Source organism: Vicugna pacos, chromosome 27 (genome assembly GCF_048564905.1).
Source record: "Vicugna pacos chromosome 27, VicPac4, whole genome shotgun sequence".
NCBI classification, from domain to species: domain Eukaryota; kingdom Metazoa; phylum Chordata; class Mammalia; order Artiodactyla; family Camelidae; genus Vicugna; species Vicugna pacos.
The window spans coordinates 969342-996708 of NC_133013.1; the positions used below are offsets into that span (position 1 = coordinate 969342).

A 27367-nucleotide genomic window follows, 5' to 3' on the forward strand; every position below is an offset into this window, starting at 1 on the left:
ATGAAGAACAGGCTTCTGCATCAAGTCTCTGGACGCCCCTGGTACCTTCTAGTTCTGTCGTTAGGGTTCATCTGACGTTGCTATATAAAAATTAGCACACTGATCCTGTAAAGACCGCCACCTCGCTAGCGTCGCTCCCATTCTTCCCCTGCTGCTGGGAGAGGGGGGCCTGCCCTGTGCCCGCGCCGCGCTCGCTGCAAGAAGGGGTGGCACTCCCAGCCTGTCAGTCCCCGGACTTAGTCACCGTCACACGTGTCGCAGGGCGGCGCGGTTGACGGGAGCCGCCTGTCGCCCGGGAACCGGCGCGCGCCGGTGACGTCACGGCGGAGGCTGCGCCGCGCGCCCGTTATGGCGGCTCCTGGGCCTGCAGCGGAGCGGCAGCGAGCTCGCCGCCCCGGCCTTTACCGGCGTAGGCCATGGACGCCTCCGCCGCCGCCGGCCTCTTCCTGCCCTACGACGGGGGAGGAGACGCCATCCCGCTGCGGGAGCTGCACGAGCGAGGTAAGCGGGCGGCGGTCCCCGTCCCGCCCGTTCCCGGCGCTCCCGCCGTGGCGCCGGTGGTCACGGCCTCCGGCGTGCGTCCAGGTGCCGCGGGCTCGGCCGCTGCCGGGCATCGCGCAGGCGGCGCGCAGGAGCAGCGCTGCCTGAGTCCTAGAGCGCTCCGGCGGCGGTGACGATGAGCACGCTTCTGTATTAACGCAATTTCATACACGTTCAAGTGGTTAGCTACAGTGCCTGCCACAGGGCTCTCGTAAGAACTTACTCGATGAAAACATAGAGGATAATTTTCACACGTCAGAAAAAATAATAGTAGTTTGTAAAAACCAGAAAAGCGCCCAGCATTCATGTAAACCGTTTGGCAGGCACTGCCAAAACTGATTACATGTTAAACTGCCTTTTTTTTTTTTCATTTTTCTTAGACTGATTATTCTAAAAATAGGCTTACAGTTCTAGAAAGATACTTGAACCGCAAGAAAAATCTCTTAGCTAGATGACTTCTTTTATGAGCCACATTAGTTTGAATTTCCTGCATGATGTTGTAAACTCATTTTATGGTTTAATCTGAACTTTAATTTATGAAGAAAATAAGGAAGTCATGATTTTCCTGAGCGTGTTTAGCCTCTTTTATTTAAAATAGGATTTGTATTCTGAGAACACTTTTTTTAAAGCATTAAGTTCCATTAGGATTAAAAAATGGTAACATACCTAACAAATATTTATCGGTTGCACTGTGTCTACCAGACCAGACAGTATTAGGCTCTGAACAGTGGCAACATTATTTATATATATCCTGTAGTATTCTGTTGCTAGTAAAAGCTTGATTTTCAGATTTTGAGAAAAAATATGACGATCATGTTACGTATGTTGTGCTTTCTGTTGGTTACCTTCTAGTAAAATACATTTATGTATATATAAATTATTCTGGTGCATTTGGGGAAATATCTAAAAGCACAAAGAAATTAAAATTTAATAGTCTTAGCACCCAGAATTGTTGGGTTTGTTAGTTTTTCCAGTTCAAATGTGTTCCTAAGCTCTCCTTTTTCCTCTGTTCCCATGATTCCTTTTTTTGGTAAGGCTTTCTTTAAACAGGAAGCTATGTGAATGAATGCTGACCGTTAAAATGTCGCAGTATTTGTTAATCAGTAATTAAACTGTGTTTTCTCTGAGCTATTATAACATTTGTTTGTTGATTTATAATAAACCAGAAGACCTGGGCTTGGGACGTTTAAATTCCTAGTGTTAAATTTGACCATCTTGGACAGAATGTATATATGGACCCCACCTCTGCATGGGAAAGAAGTCATAGCTTATATGAGAGTAGGCATGGTTACTGGTATGGTTATTACTAAAATATAAGCTCTTTATTTCTGTTATATTTTCATAAATAGTCCTTCAGGAATTTTGCTCAAGGTGGAAATCAGTCCCACTCTTGGCAGCCTAAGCAGATTCCTTATCCTTTGATGAGCACTTACTCAGTTAGCAGAAGCCAGTGTTATTTGAAAGTAACATTGTGTCTTTGTAGTGCAGACCAAGCTGGGAATTAGGCTCACTTGACTCTACTGTAGTATGCTCGTATCTATGGATTCGAGGTTATTTGTTATCCATAGTTTATGACCTTTTGTGGCCATGGGTCAAAACAAAGGAACTGGAGATGTGGAGACAGGCAGCTAACATAAATAAAGAAGAGGAGTCAGCTTCCCTGTGAGGACAGAATTAGAATGACTAGAAACATCTCTTGGGGCTGATCAAGAGTGAGGAGGTAGATAATCAAAGTATAAAATTGTAAAGCATAGCAGCAAAGTAAACACGACCCTTTAGTGAATCCCTGAGTGCTGGAGTTAGGGATTACCTTTGTGGAGCAAACTAAATTTGATGCCACTTGTCACAGTGAGATGGTAAGTGATGAAGGTTCCTATTTAAGTGAGTAATAGTAACACTGGAAATGCACGGAGATTAGAATTTGTTAATATATTGCTGGTAGATCAGAAATTAAGGTGACATTTTAGAAATTATTATCTTTTGGGGTATATTTCCTGTACAGAAAGTTAAGTTCTTTCATAAAATGTCTCTTACAATTTTATCAGGGAAAATAACCTTTGGTTTATTTAGATTTTAAGTTTTATGCTCTTTCTTCCCTGTTAGTGACGTTTAGGTAGCTTGGAGGTTGAATGACTCTTACAGACCCTTAGAGTGGTTTGATTTGGGGGACCTTCAGCATCATTTAAATATTTCTTGTTTCATTGGAAGTGTTTATTGAGCTCCTGCATCTGAAAGCTACTATCGGGTGCTGTGGAGAACCCATGGTGGTAGTAATAGTGAAATTAACAAGAGCTAGTACTTAGACGCTGTTGTGAGTGCTTTATGTGTAGGAATTCATTTATGTGTAACAAGACATTAATCCTCGTCACAGATCGTGAAGTAGGAACTGTTACAGTCCCCATTTTTGAGCGTTATCCAAGTCAGTGGAGTTTGCACGTGCACATGGGGATTTGATGGGCATCCCTGGTGGAGAGGGTAGCAGCGCACGTGCTCTGGTGGGAAGGAGTGCCTAGTGTGCTGTTCTCTGGTCTGCGCCTCAGTAGAAGGGGTGCTTCAGGAGGGAAGAGGCCCGACCCTAGAGGACCTTGAAGGCCAGGCTCGTAGCAGTCTCAAACCACAGAAAGTGTGGCTTTCCTTTTGAAATAAAGTTTGAGGTCTTATTTTTTGTACATTTCTACCTGAAATCATTTCTTCCTGAAATCATTTCTTGACATCCATTAGCATAGAGATCTATTTAAGTAAAGCTTTTTTCTTCCTGCTATAATAGATGAATTTGTTCATTTTTATTCCCTCCTAAAAGTATCAGTAGTTAGCACTTTTTGCACATTATTTGGAAATCTAGGTGTTAGATGATATTCTTATAGCCACAGAAGCAATCCTATAGGTTCTTTGTAAAATGATTTTGGGATTCAGGTCCTTATTATACTTTTAGTCAACTACAAAACTGAGCCTCTTCATACAAATTATTTCATCTAAAGTGTCTATAAATTAAAAAGACAAATAGAGATTATTTGAGATCAGAAACTCTTTGTATTCTAAAATAGTATAAAACAAAACTGTGTTTAAGTTTACTTTGGCCACAGTATATGGATTTAAAATCTTCAGTAAAATGTGGTTCATACACTGCCTGTAGTTCTATTTTCTAAAAATAACTGGCACTCTTAGTATGATTAATTTTATACCATCTCATAGCTTGCTGTGGTTAAAAATGCTTTGTGTTTCAAAGTATCAAAACGTGAGCAGATCTCCTGCCACGTAGATTAGATTTGGGATTTTGCCTGTTTTCCCAGCATTGGAGTCTCTGTTTTGTGCTGATATGAGGCCACAGGAGACTGGTGGCTTCAATTGTATTTTAAAGTTTTGTTTCTGTTTTTCAATAGACATGTTTAATTTGTAGTTTTTGCAGTTCTTTACAACCTTAATTAGATCAAAATGGATTTGCTTTAGTTTATCAATTTATTCCTGCCTCCATTTAAAAGAGCAAGTTTCATGAATCTTCTAATTTATGTGATTTACAAATCACTTTACATGCAGAGGTCCTAAACAAACGTGGAACTTGTTTTCAGTTATGCTGATGTCTTAATATCCGCTTTATCACCCTAGCCTACGGATACGGCCTTTTATTTTCAAGTGTCGATAGAATGGAGAAGGAGACAGTGAATTGGGTAATTCAGCATCGCCACTTACTGATTGTGTATCCTCTGTCAACTTTGGGATTTTGATGTCAAGCAGGACTCTGTGGGCTTCCCCCCAACCCCTGCCTCTTGTTTGTAGAACACCTGAGGTCTCCCAGGCCTCCCTGAGTCATAGAAGAGCAGACTCCAGCAGCTGATAGGACAAGCCTGCAGGCACTAGGGGAATGACGATTCTGAACACCTGTCTCATTGATTAACTGAGATTACTCCCCCATTTCCCTTTAAAATTTTCATGGCTCAACAGAATCTTTGGAGATGGTTTCTTGGGGGGGCATACTGGGTCCACCAGGTTGCAGGCATTCTGACTAAAAGCAACTTTCCTTTTTGTTACCAAAGCTGTTGCCCCCAGGGTCATACCCCTGCCCCTCCCTGGACTACAAACCAGTTACTATTATCTAAGTCTCAGGAGGCAGCTTCAGAGAGAAGACACAGAACCTGTTAGAACCAAGATGGCAGAGGATCTGGCTTCCAGTGGACCTTGGGCCTCCTTATATGCTCATGGTAATGTGTTAAAGACATACCCACCAGTGCCACAACAGTTGGCTGTTGCCATGACAACAACCAGAAAGGCCCATACAAGGGCTGACTGGCTCCATCACACCCAGAAGGAGGACATGATGGCAGAAACCTCCCATAAAAGTCCACATGGCCCGACCCAGGTGGAGCTGTCTCCACCAGCCAGCTTGGCTGCCGGCTCCCCACTCAAGCGCCTTTTCCTCACTTAAGCACTTTTCTTCCCTTCTCCCTTCTCCAGCACTTTCCTTCCATTTCCTCATTTCCTCGGTTGAGAAAGAAAGCAGCTTTTGCTGTGTCCCTCTGCTTCAGCTGTGAATTCTTTCCAGCTGGCAGGGAAGATCCCACCTTTTGTGGGGTCTCCATCCTAAGGAGGAGTCTTCTGCTGCTGACAGTTGGCTTTACCTTCCAAGTCTTTGCAGTTTAAATAGACAGCAGTTAAATGTGACTGGGGGTGGTGGGATGAATTTAAAGAGCAAATGCTCCATTACCTTCGTTTATCCAGCAGACGTGTAGTTGGCCACCTGCTGAGTACAGGCTCTGTGTTACCCCGTTCATCTTTCATTTGGCCGTTTGCTGACATTCTGGAACTTCCACTATCAGCTTACCATGTTCACTTTCCCCTCCCTCACCAGGGTGACCATTTCTTACCAGTAAGGTGGCCGAGGGAAGGGAAAAACACACTGGGGACTAGACTTCTGGCTCCAAATGTATGGTTGAAACTGGGTTGTCAGGGAATATGTAGAATTTTAGATTTCTGCCTGCCTTCTTTCATAACTTTTTTTTAAAAAGTATGTTTTGTGTGTGTGTGATAGGTTAGTCATCTGCCTGTAAGCTTAAGTGGCAGCGATCACTGCTGTCACATCTTTTGGGATTGACCCCGGAGGTAACAAGTAGCAGTCTCAGCAGACAAATAAATACCTACTTTTGCATGTAGAACTACTGTTTGAATGTTCCTCTTTGAGAAGAGGCGTAGACTGCTGAAGGTGTGTGATGGTGAAATTTACTAATGGATTCATTCAGTTTTAAGTGTAACAGTTTAGTATTTTTTTTTCAGATCAGTTCAGCAAATATATGTTGAGGACTAGTGGGTGGGAATATAAAGGCTTTTATTTATGGGGAAAGCAGGTAATTTCACTAACGTCTATATTTCTGTAGTTATGTTTGTCGAATTACAGGTTTCATCATGCTGGGTTGTGACCAGTATTTTAAAAAAGAAAGGAAGGAAGGAAATAGAAAGTGGAAATATCAGAATATATGCCAGATATTAAATATGCTAAACTTTGGTTTTACTCACGTGTGTATCTGTACACTGTGTCAGTGGGAAATGTTTCTTGCTCTGTGGGCCACAGTCAAAAGAGTTTGAAAATAAGTTTCTAAGTATATACCTGGAGGGGCACTTGGGTCCGCGTTCTGTGCCAGAGATGAGTCTGGAACTATCTGAGGACAGGAAGAGGGCGTGTTCTGTCCTAGACCTCTGCTGAGTGAGGCACGGAGTGTGAGGCCGGTACCAGAGCAGTGCTGGTGACAGCTGCTGCAGCAGAAGGCGATCTGGAGCCAGAGGCAGAGGGGGCTCTGATGGCGGCTGGGCTGTCCTGATAGTCTGAGTGCTACGTGCCTCCTGGGAGGAGGTAGCACCTGACAGTCCCTAATCTGCTTGGAGAGAGGGGCGTGTCCACGTGTCCTAAAACCTGCCAGCAGATAAACCATAGAATTATTTTTAGGCAGTATTTTAGGCCATACAGCATGTAGTGGAAAGAAGTATCTCTGGAATCAGAGTGCTTGAGTTTGGATCCCTGTTCCACTGCTCACTAGCTGTGTGGCCTTGGGCATGTCTCGTAACTCTCTGGGTCTCATCTTTCTAGTTGATAGAATGGAGATCTTAATACCTGTCTCCTGGGTTGTTGCGGGGGTTAAATGAGTTAATACATGTGAAGTGCTTAGAACCACATGTAGCACACCGTACGCGCTCAGGGCATGTTAGCGGTTTTATCGTCACAACACAGCACCTGGCCGCTAGGTGGGAAAGGTTGGTTTGATTCTGATGTCATCTGGTTTACTATGTGTGTTCTTCTGCCACCTGTGCTTGTTTTACCTACTCCCAGGATCACAAAGATTTACTCCTCTTTTTAGGCATTACAGCCTCAGCCCTTACATTGAGGTCTGTGACCTGTGTAGAGTTAATTTTCATGTATGGTGCAAGGTAGGTAGGGTCTGACTTCGTTCTTCTACATGTAGGGAGCCAATTGTCCCAGCATCATTTGTTGAAAAGACTGTTATTTACCCATTGGTGAAAATATTTCTTTAAATAATAACGTAAAATTTAATTCTCCTACAGATAATTTTTAAACTTTTTGTTTAGATTATAGATATTAATAAACAATAAATTTGTGTTTACATGGGTATGCATGAAATTTACAAAGTTTTGTGTCTAGGGAAAAAATAAACAAGGCAAAAAGTCCTCTTATCAATGAAGTTATTTTTGCAAGAAGACTGCAGGCCAGTTACAGCTCATTGACTGGACAGTTTTCCCTCCTGGCTGAGGTGTTTTAGTGTTAGTCATGCTTGAACTATGAGGTATTGTTGTGATATTTAAATTATAGAATGTCCACTTTGTGGAAAGATTGGTCACTGAACATGCATTCTAGAAATTTGTTTTTCTGTCCATACCAGGCTTGATTATCTGTTAAAAATCTACAGAATTTTTGCTCAGTATGCAGTTGTAGACGAACCCAGAGCTTAAATTTGTGAAACACTTTTTTCTCCTCTTTGTCATATTATTATTCTTTTGGTTAAGATTAATACCATGTGAGTAATGAAATACAGCTTGATGAAATTCTAAATGCCAAAATATTTGAGCAGAAGCGATAACTTGCGTTTATTGATCTCCTATTTGTCGAGGTTATTAACAGGTGTTTTACCTCTGGTCCACGCCCCACACTCTGGAAGCAGGCGAGAAGACCCAGGCGCCTGTAAGAGGTTACTAAGTGGTCTGTGCTGCGCCTGCAGCCGGGCACGCAGTGCAGCTGGAACATGACTCTGGGCTTCCTGACCTCAGAGTGTGCTAAGGTCGCAGAATCTCTCTACCAGGCCACTCTGGAAAGAAAGTGATCTTTAGTCTTTTCTAGATGCAGTTTTCAGCCATTAGATAGTAGAAGGGTGGTCGCTGGCAGCTGGCGGTCAGACCTCCAGAAAAGTTTTTGTCTTAATTTTGGGTGCTGCTACTTTCAGATCTCACTCTTATAGTCCGAGGTCTAGGGATCTAGGTAACGGGAATTGTCCTGTGTCCTTTAAAGTTCAGTCCTTAAGATTAATAGACTTCCCCTCTCTTTGTATCACTCTACTCCAGGCTTGCATATCCAGGAGATGGAGTTTGATGAGCCCACCCTGGGTGGCGTGCTGTTTCCTTAGCTGGGGAGGGGAAGATGCTCTGGTTGACATCCTGCATTCAGTGTTCGCTAGAAGTTTTCAAAAAATAATTGGCTTGTTTCAGAAAGATGGGGAAAGGGTTACCAGGTGGGCAGAAGCAGCATTCATTGTTTAAAATTGTAACCCTTTCTGTATTAATTCCTATTCTCACTGCTTCTCTGAGTGATCAGGAAGGACAGATTGCAGCCTACATTGCAGTTCACTTGACTTCTGCCTGCACAGTCATAGAATTGGTCCCCGTATTGGCACGGTGGCTCTGGGCACCTCCCCTCCACCTACCCCAGTTGATTCAAGACCCTCTTCTGCTCTGATCGAGGCAATACTGATAGTAGCAGGGGAAAATCCAGATTCCAGCTTTGCCACGCGAGCATTGTGTGAATGGCTCAGCATTTATGGTAGTTTCTTTGTGGGTAAACAAAAGACGACACACGTCAGTTTAAACCATCAGACTTGTAGAAGAGAAGTTTGGGAATTTTGCTCTTCTCTTAGAAGCCACAAAATAGAACTGGTTTCATTTTTACAGTGTTTGTGTATACCATCAACCTTGTGTTCTGTATCAACTAGTGCATTTTCATTTAAATGACACACTTTTAGGTGTTTATTTTTGGCATGAGGACTGTATTACTGCCACAGAATATGAAGATGTAATCTAATCACTTATGCTAAAATCACCTATTTGAAAAATTATGTACCAGCTTTGCTAAGTTTTTAGGGCTTTAGAAAAATTCTGAATGCCTTTTTGCTTATACATACGTCTTTATTGTAAGGTAATAACATATATCTTATAGATGCTTAATATTTAAAGACGACTTTGTCCAAAGTTACTTAGCTGGGTAGGACTAGAATCTGGGCGGTTGGTAGCAGTCTGTTTCTGTTTTGTGAATAAGTTCATTTGTGTCATTTTTTTAGATTCCACTTGTAAGTGATATCATATGATACTTGTCTTTCTCCGTCTGACTTACTTCACTTAGAATGATAATGTCCATCCATGTTGCTGCAAATGGCATTATTTCATTCTTTTTATGGCTGAGTAATATTCCATTGTGTATATATACACCACAGCTTCTTTATCTAGTCATCTATCAGTGGACATTTAGGTTGCTTCCATGTCTTGACTGTTGTGAACAGTGCTGCTGTGAACATTGGGGTGCATGTATCTTTCTGAATTGGGGTTTTCTTTAGATATACGCCCAGGAGTGGGATTCCTAGATCATATGTTGGGCTACATCCTTTTTAACTGCTGCATTGTATTCCATTGCACAGATGTCCATCATTCATTTAATTATCAATGAATGGGACATTTCTGTTGGTTTGACTTTTGCAGTATACAAATAAAGTTTCAGTGAAAACTTTTAAGTCTTTGTGCACTTGTAGAATTGATTCCTATAAGTGGAAACTTTATATTTTAATAGATATTTCCAAATTGTCCTTCCATATGGTTGCATCAGTCTTTACTTCCACTAGCAGTGGAACACTCAAGTTTGCTAATTTTCACTCTTGGGTTAGGGTGAATGTTTCTTAGCTAGCCTGGTTTTTGTCCTTCAAACTCTTTCCTAATGGTGTAATATAAACTGTCTCTCACAGTCAGTATTCATATCACATACATGTTTCTTTTTTCAGAAATAGGAATAAACATATCTAACATCAAATATTTAGCTGTAATTATTGTGAAACCGTAGCATGATGGTTTCAAATTACAACTTAAAATTTACATTCTTAAAGAAGTTTTCTTAGACTAATCCCACCTAGTTATAGATACTTCAGTCTTAAGATTTCCTTATCACAGATTAAACATAGGTAACACAACTAAAATTGACTTTCTAGTGCTTTGATGTTAGAACTTGGTTTTAAAGTATATTTTGAATTTGGAATCCCCAACTTGTACCTTAAACTCAGGGATGATATTTTTGTTACCTTTGTATCTCCTGTACTATCTAGAAGAGTGCCACTTACGTAGAAAGTTCTTAATAAATGTCTTCAGGTGACTTTGGCTTGTGCTGTGGAGACTGCAGGTCTGGGGTTGAGCCACACCTTGCTCTCACATGTTTCATAAATAAAGTGTGATGATTGAAACAGCCGTATCTGTTCATTTATGTGTTGTCTGTGACCTCTTCAGTGCTTCTGTGGCAGAGTTGAGTCGTTATGACTGTACGGCCTCCAAAATCTCACGTGCTTACGCCCCGGCTCCTTTGCCGACCGCTCTTTCAGATCATAAGCGCTTTAGCCTTCATTGTGCTTGCTTTCTAGAGCACTGGGAAGGTGTCCTGCCCCTGTGCATAATTTATGGATTTATGCAGGTTTAAGTGCTGAAAAATTCTGGAGGTGTGCTTGCTGGGTTGGAGGGCATCTGTGTAGCTTTGCCTTCCCAAAGAGGTTATACCATTTTATATTGGAACTAATGATTTTTGTGGCAGGGGCCCTTTTCTGCATAACTTTGCCAACTCAGTGCACTAGCCAACTGTTTTTATCTTTACTAATCTGATAGAAGAAAATGAAATTATAGATTTGATCTGTGTTTCTTTTTTTTTTTAATGCACTTCTACTTTTTATTTTATTTTTGGGGAGAATAATTAGGTTTGTTTGTTTATTTTTTAATGGAGGTACTGGGGATTGAACCCAGGACCTTGTGCATGCTAAGCACACACTCTGCCACTGGGCTGTACCCTCCCCTCTCTCTGTTTCATTTTTTTGTGTTAGATTGACCATCTTTCCAAGTTTAAGAGCCATTTTCATTTCTTTATTGTGAATTGTCTTTCAGTCTCCTTCCTTGTAGCTTCAAGTCTGTTACACTCTTATAAGGTATATAGTGGACACTTGTCAAAGATTTCTGTAACTCTGGTGAGGGGACCAGCTGGATGAGGAGCTGATTCAGAGGAGGATGCGTGAGGCTCCCGGACACTGGTAGTGCATGGGAGGAAGAACTTTGTTACAGGTCGGAGTTAAACAGCAGAACCAGCACTGCAGCTGGGGATTTTCTTTTCTACTAGACAGAAATCATTTACATTCTACCAGATGACAGTCATAACTTTCGTTTTGTCAATCTTCTGTAAGTCACTATCTAACTAACTTTGCAGAGTCTGTGCCATAATCAATAGCAAATAGTAAGTTCAGCAGAGTTCCCACCCCTAGAACTTACACCCAGGCAGGTGTGTTTGATTCTCCAGCAAGAGTTTGAAAGGATAGGCCATAGTCTTTCTGCTTTATTTCCATTTACTTAATGCTTTCCTTCCTCTACTTTATTGCAGTTATTTCAAGTGATACTGTTTCTTTATGAATCACTAATGAGCTGCTAAGAAGGTTGCACAGTTCACCATTGTCTCTCATAAAACAGGCTCCTTGTTCCTATTTTGCTCCGTAGGGACTCATTACACCGTGACCAACGGAGGCAGCATCAGTGGCTCCACGCACTTGCTGGACCTCTTGGATGAGCCGATCCCGGGTGTCTGCACGTATCATGACTTCCACACCATCGACTGGGTGTGGGAGAAGTGTAAGGGCTGAGAGAGGCACAGCAGGTGAGCGTTTCCAGGAGCTTTTAAAGTACAGTGCATAATTAGATCATTTCATAATGACTTTCTGCCAGTGACCTCAGCTTGCCAAAATTTGTTACACATTATAAGTAGATGTAAGTAAATTTCTTTGTTTTATAAATAATACTTTTTTTCTCTATGTGACTTTTTTTTAGAATTTTTTTTTTAATATCCCCTGTCTTTCTGGAAAGGATTTGAAGTAGCTTAGAATTGAAGTGTCATGAGACAAAATAGGGAGGGAGGGGAACCATGGCATGTGAGCTGGGGGAGGATCAGGCCAAGGTCCAACCTGGAGGTCAGTATAGTGCTTGTCTTGGAGCAGCGCAGAGGCTGTGGCTGTGGTTCCAGCTGTTAGAGAAGGAGGCTTTTGTGGCGTGGGGTTTGCTTCCTCTTACCTGCTTCCGTGGTTTTAAATTCTGAGTATGTCTCAAATTAAGTCCTTTGTAGGGCATGTTGAATGTCGTAGTGAATCACTAATCAAAAGAAGAGTAGCTTTCACTAAAAACTACAACTTAGGTGTTGTGTTTTGATGTTGATGGAGGCTTACAAAAACAAATTTTGAAAGGGGAAAAAAAATTCTTGAAAATAAAATTCCAAATTCCAAAAGACTGTTTACAAATTTAAGCTCTGAAATTTACTTGTAAATAACTACTTGTGCAAATTAGTCATAACCTTTCATATTAATGTACACATGTATGAAACCTGAAATTGAAATTAGATTATATTGTTTACAAAAAGTACTGCTTCTGAGATTCAGCAGTCAATATTTACCTTTTCTGGAAACATTTTAAATAGGTATAACTGAAAATGGGACGTAATACATGCAGTCAGTATTCTAAGACCTGTAGTTCTCAAACCTTCTCATCTCAGGTCCTCTTGAAACTCTAGATAATTGTTGAGGATGCCTGAGCTTTTGTTTATGTGGTTATATTAATAGGTATTTACCATATTAGATACTAAAACTGAGAAATGTAAAAGAATATTAATTCATTTAAAAAATAACTGACAAACCCATTACATTTTAGCATAAAAAACATTTTTATGAGGAGGGAGGGTATAGCTCAGAAGCAGAGTGTTTGCTTAGCATGCACAAGGTCCTGGGTTCAGTTCTTGGCATCACCATTAAAAATAAATAAATGATAAACTAATTCCCCCCAATAATACTATATAAAGAGAATGAAATTATTAAAAAAAGTTTTATGAAAATAACTACATTTTCCAAAATATAGAATATTTAATGAGGGAATAACATTGTGTTACATTTTTATAATCTCATTCATTATCTTCTCTTCTGGTTTATTTAAAACTGCTGGGTTCTCGTCTATGAAGAGAATCTAGCCTCACACAACGTGTGGTTAGAAAAGCCGAGAGTGTTTTAAAAACCTTTTCAGATCTTTGTGGATATTCTCCTCTGACCCTGCACCATGCTGACAGGTGGTAGTTTCTTAAAGATTAGTTGCAGTGTGTGATGTGAGACTGAATCAGGGAACTTGTTTTCTTCTGTTACATTAAAGTCCCTTGAACTTTGGTGGATGATTTTGTAGCCATGGGAGCCACTGTCAGCCCAGCGTGCCTGAATCAGACACTGCACGCCCTGTGTCTTGTGTGATTGGTAGGTGAGCGCATTTGTTCTTGGAAGGATGAAACTTGAGAGTCATGGGCACATCAGGGAGGATCTGACTGTGTTCTAAAGTGAGGGTGGCAGAGGATCCGTAAGACAGTGTTCAGAAAATTTTAGTGAAAATTGAAACTAAAAGAAACCACAGCATGTTGCTTTTTTCTCTGATTGTGTAAGTAGTCCACGGCCCTGGAAAACACTGCAAGTAACGTCACCATACGTGAAGCAGCCAGTGAGCGTCCCAGCTCTTCACATCCATCATCTCTCTCCCTAGGGAGGTCAGATACCATTTTCAGCACTTTAATGTGTGCTTGTATAAGCCTAAACCCTTGGGAAGCTGGGAAGTTCTACATGGAACTGTTCTTACTGTTGTTCTTAAAACGTCGAATTAAAAGAAAAAACTTTCTCAGTGCTTGTTCCTGCCTATCCTGTAGTCCTTCTACCCCAGGTTACTTGGAGGCAGATCAACATTGTATCATTTCAAATATTTATTTCAGTATCTTGAGCAATGCTGTAATCTAATTCTATTCCTATTTTATTTACTAGCTTGACTATTTCCATAGAGAGAGCCTTTCCCTCACCCGATAGTGGGGTACCCTCAGGTTTGAATTGTACAGGAAGGAGGGAGGAAGTGTGAAACCACGCGGCTCCCAAGCAGCCACCAGGCGGTCCCGGCAGGGTCTTGTTTCTGCGTCTTCAAGCACTCGTGCGCTTGAACACATTTGAGGCGGGGTACGCAGCACAGCTTGTCCTTCGTGATGCTCACAGTGTTCCAGCTTTGACTGCGGGAAGCTTGTTTGGGTTGGTGCCGTGTCCTTTGACACAGCTTAGTGGACTTTGATATATTCTGGGGAAGACTCAACCTGCCTGGTTCCTGCACCAAACCTGGACTCAGCTCTTCCTACCAGGAGACTTGATGTGGTTTGTGGACCCCCTTGCTCTCGAGTTCTGAGGTTCTTGCTACAGATGCAGGTCTCTGGGTGGGTGCTTGTCTGGTTTGCAGGTGCAGCAGCTGTTTGACACTGATTCTGCCCCAGACTCTCCTGTCCCATTATTTAGTTTAGAAAGTGCTGTAACATGTGTAGTAACTGAGATGGTTGTTAGATTCTAGAATTGTGGCTTCTATTCATAGTCTGAAAAATGAAACATAAACATTTCCAATTTCAGATCAACAGCAAAAAGAAAGAATGAGCATGGGAGATAACGAAGAGCTTGTGTGACGCGTGGTCAGGGTGGCTCATGGTGACACTAACAGGGCTGGCTGGCATCAGGTAAAGGAAGTTTTTAATGCAATTCTTTTTTGTTTAACAGGACAGTAAGTAGTTCTCCCTTCCTAACTGCAGTTTTTTCAAGTACTTGTGGATTTTTAAAAGCATGTGTTTTGTTTCTTCAACACACCTTCTTAAACATAAGCCTAAGAGGCAGGAGGCTCCAGACTCCCAGTCTCGGCCACGTCCCTTACGTGTCCAGCCAGCTCGGTTGCTCTTTCTTGCTGTTTCTTTACCTGTAAGGTCAGTGATTTGGACCAGATGATCAGTGCAAAGTACCTTCAGTGTGAACAGCATAATAAATAGCTAGTGCATGCTGGGTGCTTCCCAGGCCTCACGCAGTGCTCCAGAGCTCTCCGTGCATGTAAAACTCATGGCGGTCCCCTGGGCTCAGTCTGGCAGTGAGGGGACTGAGCACGGAGAGGGTGCGTGACCAGACTGAGGTCGTGGGTCTGGAGGGACACATGCTCTGACCTCCGAGCTGCAGAGCGCCTGCCAAGGCTCTTTGTGGGGGACGTGACGGCAGGTGAAGGTCTGAAAACACACTTGAAGCTTTGACAGTGTTCGTGACCTTCAGCTCCACCAGAGGAGATGACGTGCAGAAGAACTCAAGGGAAGTGAAACCTTTGCGGCGAGTAGAGAAGCACTGGGGTCGTGATGGCCACCACCTGTATGACCCATTGGTCTTTTCACATGAGAAGGACCTAGATTTTGACCACAGATCTGTGTATTCTTGTATTGTTCGTAAAATGATCTTGGTATATTTGGCTTTCTGTTAGAAGAAGAAAACTGATCATCTGTCACAATAAGGCATTACTGCCGTGAGTTCCACGAGTTATTTCTAATGGACATTATGTTTTCATGAGACTGACATCATCTGTCAATCTGTGTATTGGGTTTCTGAAACACACTAGTAAAAACTCTGACTTCACCAGCAGAGTTGAGACCTTCCTGCCAGGTGGCTGTCTTTGGAAGATGTTTTAGTATCTTTCAGACACCGGTTTAAAATAACCATGAATTTGAATGATGTAATTGGTTTTAATTCCAAACAAAGAAATAACAATTTTAAAGATGAGTTATTTACAGTTTTAACAAAGTAATATATAAATAAACTTATTTATAACAAAGATTAGGAATTCTTAAATTTGTAGTGTTCCCTTCCCTTCACAGCCCTTTATTCATAGGAGGCCCCCAGCTTTCTTGGACCCCTTTAACCTGGTCATTCTTGACTCCCTGCAAAGGGCCTGACCCCTGCATCCGCCCCCTCTCCCCAGGGGTGCTGGCTGGGCTGATAGGCATCGCTGCTGACTGGATGACCCACCTCAAGGAGAGCGTGTGCCTCAGTGCACCGTGGTACAGCCACGAGCAGTGCTGCTGGGGGTCCAACGAGATGGCGTTCAAGGAGAGGGGCAGGTGTCTGCAGTGGGCGGCGTGGGCCGAGCTGGGCATCGGCCAGGCGGAGGTGAGGCGTGCTCTGGCTCCAAGTGCATTGGTCATTGACACAGGGAAGTGAGTCCCCAGTGCACGCAGTTACAGAATTCATCACGTGTGAGATGCCTGCGGCTGCATTACAGAATAAAGAGGAAGACGTGTTTTGGGATAGAACGGAAAATATGCGAGTACAGGGCAGCAAGTGAAATACGTGCATGTGCTCCCAGAAGCGCCTGCTAGCTAACCACGTGCTCCCAGGTCTGCTGCGTTACGGTATAAGATGTATTTCCTGTCGTGGAAAAGAGGTGCGGGAGGGTCCGTGCATTCACAGAAAGTCCACGTGGAGTCAGCTCATTGCAGCTGGGTCATGTACTGCATCACGGTTGTTCGGGAAGTGTGAATTACCAGAAGTTTTAGTTAACGTAGCCTCCTAGCTGGAGATACCTGGAAGAAACCCCTGGGTTTGTCTTCATGGCACTACAGTATTTAGATGGCTGTCTTCCTACTGTTGATGTTCTGTAGGGAAGAACAATTTGAGGCTAGAATATTATATAATATAAATATAGTTGTATGATCTGATATGGATATGTGTTTAAAATTTTCTCACAGCTGAATTTTAGAGCCAAAAAGAATGTACCTCCTGCTGGTGAGATGGGCAGTTGCTGTTTCTCACTCCATCTTCAGCAGAACTGCAGCAACACGAAGGCTGAGAGTGACAGTATCTGGAAAGTGGTTTGTGGATGGGTAGGGATTGAAGTGAGGTGAGAGTCTTGGCAACAAGGCTTTAGGAATCAGGAAAAAGCTAAGAGAAATATTAAGTAGATTGTTTCCTTGGTATGGTAACAAATATGTTTTTGGATTCCACGTAACTATTTCGTTCTAATAAAGCTTTCATTATCGTGGGAGTGACCGGGAGCCTTTCACAGGTTTTACCCAAGCTGCTTAGGTGGCAGGTGCTTGTGTGAGCGGTGCCAGTCCATGAAGTTCATCGTGTTGCTTTTCAGGGTCCTGGTTCGTATATCATGAACTACATAATGTATGTCTTCTGGGCCTTTAGTTTCACCTTCCTCGCCATCTCCCTGGTAAAGGTGTTTGCTCCGTATGCCTGTGGCTCTGGGATTCCAGGGGTAAGCTGTGCAGTGTTCAGTGTCATTAACATTGAGTAATTGTGACACTTGCTTCTTGCCCGTGGGGTAAAAGGTAGTGGCTTTTCTGGGGGAGTGATTTGTCTGGAATATGAAAAAGAAAATTTTAAAAATGTAAGCTGATGGTAGACATTGCTGAAAGAAATTCTTCCCCATTTCTGTGGAGGTTGATTTTTTTTTGTCACCACTAATTCAGCATATGACTAAATAAATATCCCAAGAGACTCAGTTAAACACCAAGAACCTGCAAAATACCTTGCAGCCTAAAGTTCTTTGATGAATGAGTTGATGTTTTGCTCTTAGGAACTGAGTTTGAACACATTCATCCTCTTTTTGTAACTATCTTTTAATTAGGTAAGTTAATAATCCTTGAAATTGGCAGATAATACTTATAACTGGTTTATACTTTAAAATAAATGATCATAGTGGTCAGTAGTACAAAATTTTGGATTTTGTTTTTTATTGATAGTAACTTAAGAAGGTATTTAGGATTAACTATGATGTGAACTCATTTCTTTTCTTCTTTTTATTTTTCTGTCTTAAACAAGTTACTAGCTTTTTCTAGTGCATGTCTGTTAAAAACAATTTTAGTGATTTTTAAGGCTATATTAAGACTGTCTTTTTTTTAAGTTTAATGAGGAACAATAGCATGTAGGATTTAGCAGTTGTCACTCATCCTTCTTGATGTAGGAAAATATTACACATAATTACAATATTCTGAGAAGGCATAATATCTTTATTTCTGACACAGAATGTCTAAAATGTATCAAACTATATTATGTTTCTACAACAGAAATATTGAGATTTAATTTTTCTGGGTTCTGTAATTATGTCCCTTCTGTTAAACCCTGTATCCCCTTAACATGGCCTGGCATTTTAGTTTTGTTCATGAGATAGGGTCGCCTTCTCTCCTTGCTTGGGGAGAGGATTAGAGTACCATGCAGACTTGTTCTATACAGTGTAGTTTTTCAAGCTTCTGAAAAATGCATTATGAGTTGTTCCATCTGTGCCAGAATTTGCAAGATGAATAAGACAAGAGAATAACTTAAGTTCTTATGTTTTTAAAGGAAATTAAGCTGCCTTGATCCTTCCTTTGTAGATTACAACTATTCTGAGTGGATTCATCATCAGAGGTTACTTGGGAAAATGGACTTTAATGATTAAAACCATCACGTTAGTTAGTACTGGCTGTGGCCTCGGGTTTGAGTTTAGGAAAAGAAGGATCCCTGGTGCATGTTGCCCGTTGCTACGGAAATCTCTTTTCCTGCCTCTTTCCAAAGTACAGAACAAACGAAGCTAAGGAAAGGGAGGTAAGTGTCTTGGCAGATAAATATCTGTTACATAGACTTACATCAGCGAAGAATTTCCTAGTGTAAAGATCATGTTTCATTCTTTCCTTCTTGGATAAATTCTGTATTCAGATTTAAAGTTTAATTTGAGAATCGTTTGTGCTTCTTTTTTCTTCTTTAAGTCATCTCTAGCATCTTTCTGCAGTCCGTCCCCAGTGCTGCTCATTTGCTCCTGTATTTTAGGAAAGTTTTAGACAGACGGCTGGTGTCCATTGGTCACAGCTGAGTTTCACAGAAGTCTTTCCCTTTGCTTCTGCTCTGCCTCACGCCTCCCCTGCTCTGAAGTGTGACGTGTGCCGCTGGTTCGCTCCTGCTTCTCCCAGACTGAGAAGTCTCACCCACTGTTTCCCCCGCCCCCTCCTCCTCCTTCTCCTGCTGTGTGTGTGTGTGTGTGTGTGTGTGTGTTCAGAACCACACCTAAAACTGTCCTGGCTCTAACGTGGCATGTTGGTGGCTATGGCGGCCCTCTGGCATGTGTCTACCTGTTTCAGTTCCTTTACTTGCTATTGTACCTTGACATTTTGGGGGTAAAAGATTTTAATTTTTATTTATTTATTGTAAGCACAAAAAATAATTTATCAGAAAATATAGAAGTTAAATTTGTCTAGATTTTAATGCACACACTGTAATGATTAGTAATGTTTATGACATTAACTATATTCTGGTGCCTTGGTATGTAAATGACTAGACTTTACACGTTAGTTGGAAGCATTTAGGCTTCATATTTCGCTTTCTTCTTCTGCCCACTTAACATTTTTAAATTAAATGGTTGTTAGATACTTATGAAATGGATTGAAAGTGTGTGAGTTATAGGTATGTGGATGTCGACTTGATTGTAAAATTCTATTGTGTTAAATGTAGAATCAGAGGATTCAGTTAAATGTGTTGTCTGCAGTTCTGAGGGAAAGAAACAATATTAAGTTACCTTTGTTCTCCTGGCTCTCCCAGAGGAGCACTCCCAGTGTGCCCTCTCCAGCCGGGTGCAATTTAATTACAACAAGGCTTCGCTCATTTTTAATTTACCAAACAGCAGCCTGACTGTGGAGTTCATGCTCTTAACATTTACAATTTAATTTTATTTATTTCCAGTTTCTCTTTCAGAGATGTGAAAATTCACCATTTGACAAAATGCTTTGGTAGCCTCAAATATTTACTGGAGTAAAGTAGTCATAGGAATAAAGACTCTTAGAAAAGTCATGGTAAATAGATGCCCAGTGAATTTTTGTGTGTATTTGGCTTCCCACTGGTGGGAGGTGGGCAGCTGCCCGTGGTGGATGAGGGAGCTGGAGACAGGACCCGGGGTGCTGGGTCTTTCTTCCTGTGACTGGCTCGGAGGGCTTCTGGGTGGTGGGACTGTGCCCGGGCGTGGCAGTGGTTCCTCATTCAGGTGAGGCTTTTCCGTGCTTGAGATAGCGGTCTCTTCAGAGGACTGGGGTGCTGAAAATGTAGGGAACTCAGGAGGTTTCAGGTCCCCTGTATATTTTACTAGGGTTAGGAGTAGAGTAATTATTAGCGATGGAGTGGTTAGCTCTGGAAACTGAAGAACTGATACCCTCTTTAAAAATAAACATAGCCCCTCCCCGCCCCAGTTATGCTCTCTCCACGGTCTTCACAAGTAAACATCTTGATTGTCTGCGTCCATTGCCTTTTCTTCTTTCCATCTTATTTACGTTGGTGTATCTCCCACCGATGTTTAACTGAATATTGAATACATGAATGACCTTTCAATTAAAGCAGAGGAGGAAAAATAATCTTATTAAAAGAAGTATTTACCTTTGGGTCAGGGTGGAAAAGGGAGACATGCGAGTCAAATTCAGAAGCGGCGTTTTGAGAGTTTGAGTGACACGCGGAGTGTGGCCTGGTGCACGTGAGTCTGTCAGCACTTGTGAAATAGGCCACGTCCTCTTTCAGGTGCTGTCCGCTGCCTCAGCTGCAGGTGTTTCTGTAGCTTTTGGTGCACGGATCAGAGTTCTTTTTAGCCTGGAGGAGGTAAATTAAACCAGCAATTAAAATTCTGTGTAGTACTGTTACAGACATCCTGTGGCACACTTTCCAGTGTTACAGCTCGTGTCATAGACACAGACTTTGTTTTTAAGTTTTCAGATTTGTTTTCTTAGTTATTTTTCACTCATTCTTACATAAAAAGTAATATATATGTTCTTTATTTGAGAGAAGTTTTTTAAACTATTATTGATATATAAGTGTCAGTATTTATTTAAAGTTTACCATTGTTGACATAATTAAAAGTAGGCAGAAGTGAATTTGACTTAATGGAAAATATTTAAAACAATCCTTATTGACTAACTTACAGGATTGTTTTTATTTTAAAATTTTTAATCGGTTTCTAAGTCATCTTTTAAAGTTTATCTTGTGTGATTATTTCTGTTGCAGTTACTGATTTTAAGAAAATAATTTTAGTCACTTGTGTGGAATATCTTTTGTTTTCTAATTGGTGCTTAAGACTTTTTACACCTTTGTACAAAAATGTGACTAAGGAAAAAAATGTGATTTAGGAATGGCTTAAAATATACTTTTCTCTCTGGGTTGTTTGTATTCCTTTTGCTTTAATAACGAAGAGGAAAATTAAATACTTCTTTATGAGCTAGCAGGAGTTAGTGATGGTACATTTATTTTTAACTGCTGTGATTGAATTGGGGGTGGAACTCACTATGAACATAACACAGAGCTAGGTGTTTTAAATAATTATTAGACATTTATCATCAGTTGACATTGTGAATTTGTGTAATGATTTGATAGCCAGAATGGCTATAAAATAGTATTTTCCTTACCACGGTAACATCTAATATACATAAATTCTAGCTGCAGTAAAATTTAGAGCATTGATATTTACCATTCATGTTTTAACATATCAGAAATATCTTATAAAATTACAGCACTGATTCTTCTTTTCCTTTTGCCCTGTTTTAGATTAGCTGTTACTTCCCTCTTAAGACTTTATGGAGGTCATTTTTTGCTGCTTTGGTGGCGGCGTTTGTTTTAAGGTCCATCAGTCTGTGTGGTAACAGCTGCCAGGTCCTCTTTTACATGGAGCACCACACGCCACAGTACCTTTTTGAACTGTTTCCTTTTATCCTCCTCGGGGTGTTTGGAGGGCTGTGGGGAGCCTTTTCCATTCGGGCAAACGTTGCCTGGTGTCAGCGGCGCAAGTCTACCAGATTTGGGAAGTATCCTGTTCTGGAAGTCATTGTGGTCACGGCCATCACTGCCGTGGTAGCCTTCCCCAAGCCATACACCCGGCTCAACACCAGTCAGCTCGTCAAGGAGCTTTCCACGGACTGCAGGGCCCTGGAGTCCTCCTCTCTCTGTGACTACAGAAGCGACATGAACGCCAGTAAAATTGTTGATGACACTGCAGACCGGCCCGCTGGCCTCGGGGTGTATTTAGCTACATGGCAGTTAGGGTTAGCACTCGTATTTGAGATCATAATGACGGTGTTCACCTTCGGGCTCAAGGTGGTTGCTGGTGGGGGTGATATTCTAGTAATCGTGGAACAAACTGAAATGTTTATCTAAAGATGGTTGCTTCATACATGTAGACTGAAAAAGCTATCTGTTTGGTTTAATTTTAAATAATGAAAAAAGAGTTTTTGGATATATTGTTGAGTATGCTATCTTGCTGTGTAACCACTTACCCCAAACCTCTCCACTTAGGACATCGATGGCTCACCGCGCTCTTGGTGTTGCGTGGTTGTACAGGGAGGCCTCCCTGGGCACACTCTGCTTGTGGTCCCTCACGTGGCTGTCACCTGACAAGGCTGTGTCGGGTGCCTGGGCCAAGCAGGGTCAGACACTAGGGAGATGGGGGACCATCTGGGCTCCTCCTGCACTGTCTCCCCCGCTCACTGTCTCTGGTCTTCCTGGCATGGTGGCCTCGGGGTTGGTGGATTCCTCCCATGGCAGCTCAGGGCTCCAAGAGTGAGTGTCAGGAGAGGACTGTTCCCACTGCAGCCAGGGATGCCCCACAGCACACCTCTTGTCTGGGCCATCACAAAGGCCCGGGGGGGCAGGGGACGGATGCACACTCTGAACTTCCAGGGCGCAGACAGAGAGTTGGTGATCGTGTTTCCTGTTGCTGCCAGAGTCCCTCACCACGAGTCTCACACGTTTGTTTTAGATCCAGAGACCAGGCACCTGGGCTGGGTCTCACTGGGCTGGAGTCAGGGTGTCTGGAGGAGGTGCGGAAGAGGCCATCCTGCGTTTTCCAGCTTCCATGGGCCTGGGCTCGTGGCCCCTCCTTCATCTTCAGAGCCAGCAGTGGCTCATCAAGTCTGTTTAATCTCCGCGTTCTGACACTAGTCCTAAATCCTTCCACGTGTAAGGCATCTATGATGACTTTGGGCCCACCCACGTCACCCGGGATGGTCTCCTGTTTAAGGTCAGCTGCTGATGCCGGGATTTCTCTGGGCTGTGCAAAACGGCAGACTCCTGGGGACTGGGGCGTGGCTGTCTGTGGAGCCCGTGCTCTGCCCGCGTGTCACTGTGGGGCGGCAGCCCAAGGGCCTTGTACACTCTGCTCTGTTCCGAGGCCCAGCTGTGTCCTGGGACGCAGCTGCAGTTGTTAGTTAATGACTTGCTGGTCAGTGAAGTTCCTGCACGATTGTCAGGATGTGAATGAGGTGGGATAGCAGCGGCCCCCAGTCTCTAAATGTCTGCACCTGTGATTCATGTGCCCCTTGCCACTCACTCAGGACCGGTCGTCCATGGTGTAGCTGGGTGGGTAACAGCTTCATTTCAGCCAGCCTGAGCCATGTCAGTTTTTGAAGTATGGACTCTCTCTTCCATTTTCCTCTGTCTTAGTCCCCTGGTCATAAAGGTTAAATAATAGAAACACCTTGAAATTTGTTCGACTGAGCAACTCCAGGTAGAGCGCTCAGCCATGCGGGTGCAGTGTGTGGACCCTGTAACCCGGCTTCCCTGGCCCCACGGGGCTGCAGGGCCTTCCTGGGGGAGAGGGAGACGCAGGTTTTGAGCCATTCTGTTTGGGTGTCCTTGTGGTGACCTGTGCTGGTCAGCATGCCCTCTGCGCTGGCCTTGCCTCCCGGCCACAGTCTGCACTCAAGCTCGTCCCCCTGCTGGGTTGGACCAAGAACAGCTCTTGTCCTTCTGATCACTTCATGTGTGTGTGTGTGTGTGTTTATACGAGGGGTAGGCATTAAGAAACCTGAGCTGGAGGATGAGGAACCCTGGAGTCCCTTCTCTTTGTGCCTGAGAATGCGGCTTGTTACTTGGTATGTGGGTGTGTGGGACTGTCCAGGGCCGGTAGGAGCAGGGCCACAGTGCTTTCCCTGTGCTGGGAGCTTGCCCTGAGCACCAGGCTCACCGGGGTCTCCCTCACAGGTGCTGTTGGGCCTGTTCATCCTCAGCATGGCCGTCGGTGCCATCGCTGGCTGCATGGTGGGCATCGCGGTAGAGCAGCTTGCCCGCTACCAGCATGACTGGTTCATCTTCCAGAAGTGGTGCGAGGTCAGGGCCGACTGCATCACCCCCGGCCTGTACTCCGTGCTGGGTGCCGCTGCGTGCTTAGGTGAGTCAGGGGTCTGTGTGCTCAGCTGTAACCAAGGTGGAGGCCCCATCTAAGGGATGGGGGTGCGGACACACGTGGGTGGCATCATCCTACCTGTCTTTGAACACTTGCCACTGTGGATATCTAATAGTTAGTACCTTTTTAACATCATGTGATGCTTCAAGACAGATGACGTCTCAGTACCACATACGCTTCGTTTGACTGCTGTCCAGGGAGGTTTTTCTTTCTCCTTGTCGAGGACCTTGGCTCACCTTCGTTCCAGCAGAGCTTCAGAGCACCTTTCCTTGACTCTGTGGTGAGTCACTGTGAGCCAAGAAAAGCCAAGTATCTGCATTACCTTCTTAAGAGTCTGTTTCTTGTCCTTGTGGATGTGAAAAATTGTTATTTTTATATTTAAAATGTCAGCTTAACTTCGGTTATAGTATTTAATTACAGTTGGTATTTTGACTTAGTTTTGTTCAGTGGCTCAAAGTTGGGTAAAGAAGTTATTGATCTTGTAAGTGTAAAATGCAGTGAAAGCAACGGGAGAGCCTTTTTGTCCAGAGGAGCAGATGCTCATCCGTTTCTGTGCGGCACACTGCGCTGAGTGATGCAGAGGTGGGCCCACCTTCCGCGAGAGGCGTGCTGCGGAGACCAGCGCTGGCTGCACAGTATGAGCAGTGCGGAGGACCAGGGACAGCTGGGAATGCCCATGACCTCGGCGGGGACCTAGAGGGAGAGAGCTCAGGGCGGCTGGGACGTGTGCTTTCTTCTAGGGATCAGTAGAACTGAGAGAGATGGCTTTGTTAAAGAGGGTGGTGACGTGAAGCGAAGGGACCCGGTAGGAGTACGCTTAGTGTTCGTGGAGCTTTGAAGAAACAGGGTGTTGAAGTAGAGACTGCGCGTTGGACACTGGGGAGAGAAAGTCGGACTGGGGAGATGGAGCCGGGTTCTGAAAAGGCAGTGGTTCACGTCAGGACGAGTTGTGTCTGCTGTCAGTCAGATCTGTGGCAGGATTGTTGTGGCTTTGTCATTTTTAGTGCCATGACTTTGGGAAGGGTCTTTTACTTGTTAATTTTTATTTCCTTATCTTTAAACTGCAAATAACAACCACTCCTACAATTGTTTTCGAGGATCATAGAAGATAACACGCAAACAAAGGTGTGCGCACAGTTCCCGGTAAAGTGAGTGGTTGGTTAGGTCAAAAGCCTTTGTAAAGGGGCCTGGGCATCCCTGGTGTGGCGTAGGTGTGTAACGCCCTGTAGGTTCTTTCTCCCTTCTGTGTTTGGGTTAGAAACAGGGAGGAAGAGTTCAACCTTCCTGCAGTGTAAGCTGACAAGCCCTGATAGGTTTCTGAGCAAAGGAGCCGCGGGGTGAGGGTAGCACTTGGGAATGAGTCACGTGGGAAGGCGGCTTGTGAAGTGGGTGGAAGGCAGTGGGGCCTGCTGTCAGGGAGGTGAGATCAAAGAGCACTAAGTCAAGGAGCAGAGTCTTGAGCATCTATGCTGGGTCGGTAATCGTCAGGAAGGGACCCCAGGTAGATCCTTTACAGAGCAAGTCAGGTAGGACTTGTGAGAGTCTGGACTTTGAGTACAGCAAGCGGGTGAACCAGGCGTGGCCGTGAGGCTGTCGGGAGGAAGGTGGGACCCAGCGTTGGGGTCAGCGAGTTGTGGGGAGCTCTCTTGGGGGGAAGAGGGTTTGATTTTAAGTGTGGGGTAGTTTGTGCGATAGTGGGTCTTCCAGCGTCTTTCTACAGTTGGAAAATGAGACGAGCACGTAGGATGTGACGGGTGGAGACACGGGACACTCAGCAGGAGGGGGAGAGATGTGGGTCAGGGAGGCCTCAGCCTGGAGGTGGCAGCTCGGAGCGGTGGTTTGGGTGGATAATTTGAATAGTTCAGATGCGTTTTCTAATGGAAGGATATTATACTGTTAACATAAATCACACGTCAGAATATTTTACTAATTTTGAAAAGATTTAGAGGAAAGAACTGTATTAATTTAATATTCTGCCCACTTGAGTTTAATTTGTAAATTGTTAGTAAACAAATGAGCTATGATGTGCTTCAGCAAACTCCTTAAAAACTAACAAGAAGACTTCGTGGGGAGAAATTATGTCTTTGTTACCGCAGTAAACCAAAGTGGCAAACTGTTAGTTGGTCAGCTGTGATTTTTTTACTTCATGAAGTTAACCGGTTTTGAAATGTTATTTTCATAGTCTCTGTGTTTGAACAAAGAAGACTTGTGTTCCTGTAGATCTTGTTAAAATAATGATGCTCCTTGTCACTAAGTCCTGTTTACCGTTTGTGTTTGACCGCCTGTTACGGGAGTTCTCCTACATGGTCCTGTCCCCCTGACCAGCGATGCTTGCTCCTTTCAGGCGGCATGACCAGGATGACGGTCTTCCTGGCGATGATTGTCTTCGTGCTCACTGGAGGCTTGGAGTGCATTGTTCCCCTTATGGCTGCAGTGATGACCAGTAAATGGGTTGGAGATGCCTTTGGGAGGGAAGGCATTTAGGAAGCTCACATCTGGCTAAATGGATACCCTTTCTTGGATGCGAAGAAGGAGTTCACACCCACCCCGCTGGCCGCTGATGTCACAAGACCACGAAGGAGCGACCCTCCCCTGGCTGTCCTGATGCAGGACAACATGATGGTGGATGACTTAGAAAACCTGATCAATGAGGCCAGCTACAATGGCTTTCATAACGTCCAGGGAGTCTCAGACTGGTGGGGTTTACCCTCTGAAGAGACCTGACGATCGCAAAAGGTACCCTCCTGAAGGAACGCGTGCGTGTGCACCTGCCTGCGCCTGTGTGTGTCTGTCAGCACCGGCACCTGGCTGGGTGGGCATGCGTGTGCAGTGGGTTTCTGGAAGAAAGGGAAGCTGTGCCATGTGATTGGCTGGGTTTGTGGGACGAGTGGTCTGCTTTATGTACCTTCAAGTCTTCTGTTCTTTAGGAAAGGAATTCACACTTCTCTGGGTTGCCTCCCCGCTGAATGTAGTCATATCTTTTGATTTGGCATTGTTCTCAGAGATTGGAGTCCGATTCTTTCTCTTCTGGCTCAGAAAAATAAATCTTGTAAAGGTGACAGTATTCATAATAGCACGTGATATAAGCCCTTAGTGAATGTCGGGCATTCAGCTAAATACATTCTTGTATTTAATAAATTTGGCTCATTTGAATGCAAGTTATTAAAAATTCCATCATCTTTGGTCTGTTTCGTATCAGATTCACAGGGTTTTGCTTTTTCAGTTTTTGGATTTGAATTTACAATATTAACTTGTAATACCTAGTTTAAAGTGAAAAAATCACTGAGAT

The 27367-nt window shown here is 43.4% G+C and overlaps 2 protein-coding genes across 2 annotated transcripts in view; both read left to right on the forward strand.

Moving 5' to 3' along the window:
- Nucleotides 1-344: 344 nt before the first annotated feature.
- Nucleotides 345-27367, forward strand: part of LOC140689670 (H(+)/Cl(-) exchange transporter 3-like) — a 41737-nt gene continuing 14714 nt past the window's right edge. Inside the window, exons 1-3 of the mRNA XM_072950632.1 lie at nt 345-501; nt 11536-11692; nt 14493-14596. Coding sequence (XP_072806733.1) covers nt 417-501; nt 11536-11678 — 228 coding nt within the window. The 5' untranslated portion in view covers nt 345-416 and the 3' untranslated portion in view covers nt 11679-11692; nt 14493-14596. The remainder of the gene's footprint in view (nt 502-11535; nt 11693-14492; nt 14597-27367) is intronic.
- On the forward strand, nt 14550-27261 carry LOC102534747 (H(+)/Cl(-) exchange transporter 3-like). Its single transcript, XM_072950631.1, is given in 9 exon segments — nt 14550-14589; nt 15868-16055; nt 17029-17151; nt 18269-18343; nt 18345-18479; nt 20430-20507; nt 21447-21992; nt 23877-24063; nt 26423-27261. Coding segments are annotated over 9 exon segments (1737 nt in total). The 5' UTR covers nt 14550-14564; the 3' UTR covers nt 26803-27261.